This window comes from Gavialis gangeticus, unplaced genomic scaffold (assembly GCF_001723915.1).
Source record: "Gavialis gangeticus isolate Ggan-Ray unplaced genomic scaffold, GavGan_comp1, whole genome shotgun sequence".
Lineage (NCBI taxonomy): Eukaryota > Metazoa > Chordata > Crocodylia > Gavialidae > Gavialis > Gavialis gangeticus.
In genome coordinates, this window is record NW_017729024.1 from 177,492,220 (window position 1) to 177,495,103 (window position 2,884).

Genomic DNA, 2,884 nt, shown 5'->3' on the forward strand with positions numbered 1-2,884 from the left:
ATCATGCATCAGTGGATGCATGACAAATAGATCCAAGGAGGTGATACTTCCCCTCTATGCGGCACTGGTCAAACCACAGTCGGAGTACTGCGTCCAGTTTTGGGTGCTGTACTTCAAGAAGGATGTTGATAGACTCGAGAGGGTCCAGAGGAGGGCCACTCATATGGTTAGGGGCTTACAGGATCAGCCCTATGAGGAGAAACTGAGGGACCTGGACCTCTTCAGCCTCTGCAAGAGAAGGCTCAGAGGAGATCTTGTGGCTGTCTACAAATTTATTAGGGGAATGCAGCAAGGGATCCAAGATGCTCTGTTCACCAGGGCGCCTCTTGGCGTAACAAGGAACAATGGTCACAAACTGACAGAGAGCAGATTTAGGCTAAATATCAGGAAAAACTTCTTCATGGTAAGGGTGGCCAAAATCTGGAATGGGCTTCCAAGGGAGGTGGTGCTCTTCCCCTATCTTGGGAGTCTTTAAGAGGAGGCTGGATAGGCATCTGGCTGGGGTCATCTGACCCAGCACTCTTTCCTGCCTAGGCAGGGGGTTGGACTCAATGATCTGTTGAGGTCCCTTCTGACCCTAGCATCTATGAATCTATGAAATTCCAGGTTCTTTTTTCTAAGGCAGGGTCCTTAATTCCCTGTCTCAAAGCGGGATGGGTCTTTTTTCATTTTATATCAAATCTGCACCTTTTTAGCTTCCTGCTGAGAAAACTGACCTTGAAGGACACTAAATTCAATGACAAGTGTGTCTTTTCCGGTGGTCATATAACTTCCTCTGCATAATATTTGCACTAAATACATCAGCCATTCTCATGCATGAATTGCAACCTGTACAATAATTCTCCAATATAATGCCCTTGAAAGCCTTAGAAATGTTCCCCTCTGAATATCAACTCTGGTATTTCCTCATTTCCTTTGTGTTAATCTTTATGCAAAGATAAAACAAAACAGATATTTTGTTTTACTCCAGTGGATTCACTCCAGTCTAATGCACTGAAGTGAGCACATTTAAGTAATCATCAGGAAGCTCAACTTTTAATGCCTGGGTGTTAGCTAATGGTACTTAATCATGCTTTGAACTGGGACAGAACTGTGACTGGGGCTCAGTTGCTGTGAGTGACACTGTATAAATAAAGCTTTAATGCACTGAGCAAATAACATTTCTCTGCATCTTGGCAGTGGCGAGCACGAAGGAAGCCGGCGGATGAAAACTGAATTACTGGTGCAGATGGATGGCTTGGCCCGATCTGATGATCTTGTATTTGTTTTAGCAGCTTCTAATCTGCCATGGTAAGAGATCCAGAGAGTACATTTTGAATACATTTGCATGAGCCTCTAAGCGCAGATAAAGATTTTATTTAGACTCCTGCAGAAAAAAGCCTTGATGTTTGGTTAAAGCATTTAAAGCTTAATTTGGAGCTTTTACTTTTAAATTCTACAAGTCTTGCTATCTGTGCCACATGAGAATAATCCATAATAAAGTCAGCATATGCTGATGCCACCAGCTGCTAATATTTAAAATGGAGTATTTGACTTTATAGCCAAGTTATTTACTATGTTTACGCTAAGAAGGGTTTCAGCATAGTTCTGTAAGGTGCTTACAACATCTAGTGCTCAGAAGGATACTCCATAAATAGGAAGGTTGGATTTTATTGGTATTAAAATCTGCCTTTTTAAAGTTGAAGAATAAAACTTTTGGTTTCTGTAATATAATTTAGGCCTAGAAGAATCAATGGCCTGTGATAGGAAACGAAGTACAATACATCTTCAATCAGTGTGTTTCACGCAAAATGCCCTCAGCCATTTTACAAAATTCAGAAATAATCGGAGTGGGGAAGGAGACCAAGTACTATGGAGCTGGAGTGTCCCTTCTGACAGAAACCTGGGGAAATGGTAGAGCAGCAGGGAGTGCAGCTGGGTGAATCTTGTGGAGATGATCCGTTCAGCTGAGAAAGGTCTTTGGACATGGAAGAGAAAGGATCCATGGTTGTATGAGAGAGTTATATGAGAGGCCACTTTCCCCCTGGCAGGATGATCTCGGCGAGGGGAGTTGTGACCTTCTGGGGAGAATCTACGTTTGTCTGTGTCTGTCTAATATTCTTCTACTCTGCCATTGCTTTTAGTACCATCTCCTCAAAGAACTGGTTCCATTCAACTCAGGCCAATAAAGAGGATTGATTTGGTTGCTCAAATAGAAAAAAGCGATGACGCAAGCTGTGCAGTTCTGATTCTACCTGGTACACATACATACTGGCCAGTTCAGTACAACATTCCCCTTACTAGTTAATGCCATTATAGCTTGTCCTGCAGAAATGAGAGTTTATCATTGTGGCAGAAAGCCACCTTGGTTTCTCCCCAAAATCTCTGCCCTGTGACACTGTGATAATATCTCTGTGCTGTGACCATTTGAGTAGGGGGGGCTCAGCAGAGACCACACCCTTACCTTGTCTCTTTAGGTAACTTGAGCTGGCTGCATTCCTGAGGGAGGGGGGAAACCTGCTCCCTCTGCCTGCGTGACTGGTACCTGGGTAAGGGGTTTCTACCTGGGGGGTTGGAATCTGCCCGGCAACTAGTGAGGTATTTCAAATGGGTTGGCCGACAGCCAACCGGAGCCCCCCTTACTGGCCCACCTCGTGGTGTTAGAGGTGGGATACGAATACCCTGCTGTTTTACTGAGGTGGGATCCCTGCACCCGCCTCATGTGGTGGTAGCGGTGGGATATGAATACCCTGCTGTTTTACTGAGGTGGGATCCCTGCACCCGCCACACATGGTGGTAGCGGTGGGATCCGAATACCCTGCAGTTTTACAGGCATAAATTGGGAAGAGTAATAGAGTCACTGAAATCCCTTGAGCAAATAATATCTAATTTGGCATCGGGTCGA

General features: G+C 44.6%; 1 protein-coding gene across 6 annotated transcripts in view; it reads left to right on the forward strand.

Moving 5' to 3' along the window:
* The window catches only part of KATNAL2 (katanin catalytic subunit A1 like 2), a 76,231-nt gene that overhangs the window by 44,053 nt on the left and 29,294 nt on the right, over positions 1 to 2,884 (forward strand). For all 6 annotated transcript variants that reach the window (XM_019518135.1, XM_019518129.1, XM_019518130.1 and 3 more), the window contains one exon: positions 1,180 to 1,290. In XM_019518135.1, coding sequence (XP_019373680.1) covers positions 1,180 to 1,290 — 111 coding nt within the window. The remainder of the gene's footprint in view (positions 1 to 1,179; positions 1,291 to 2,884) is intronic.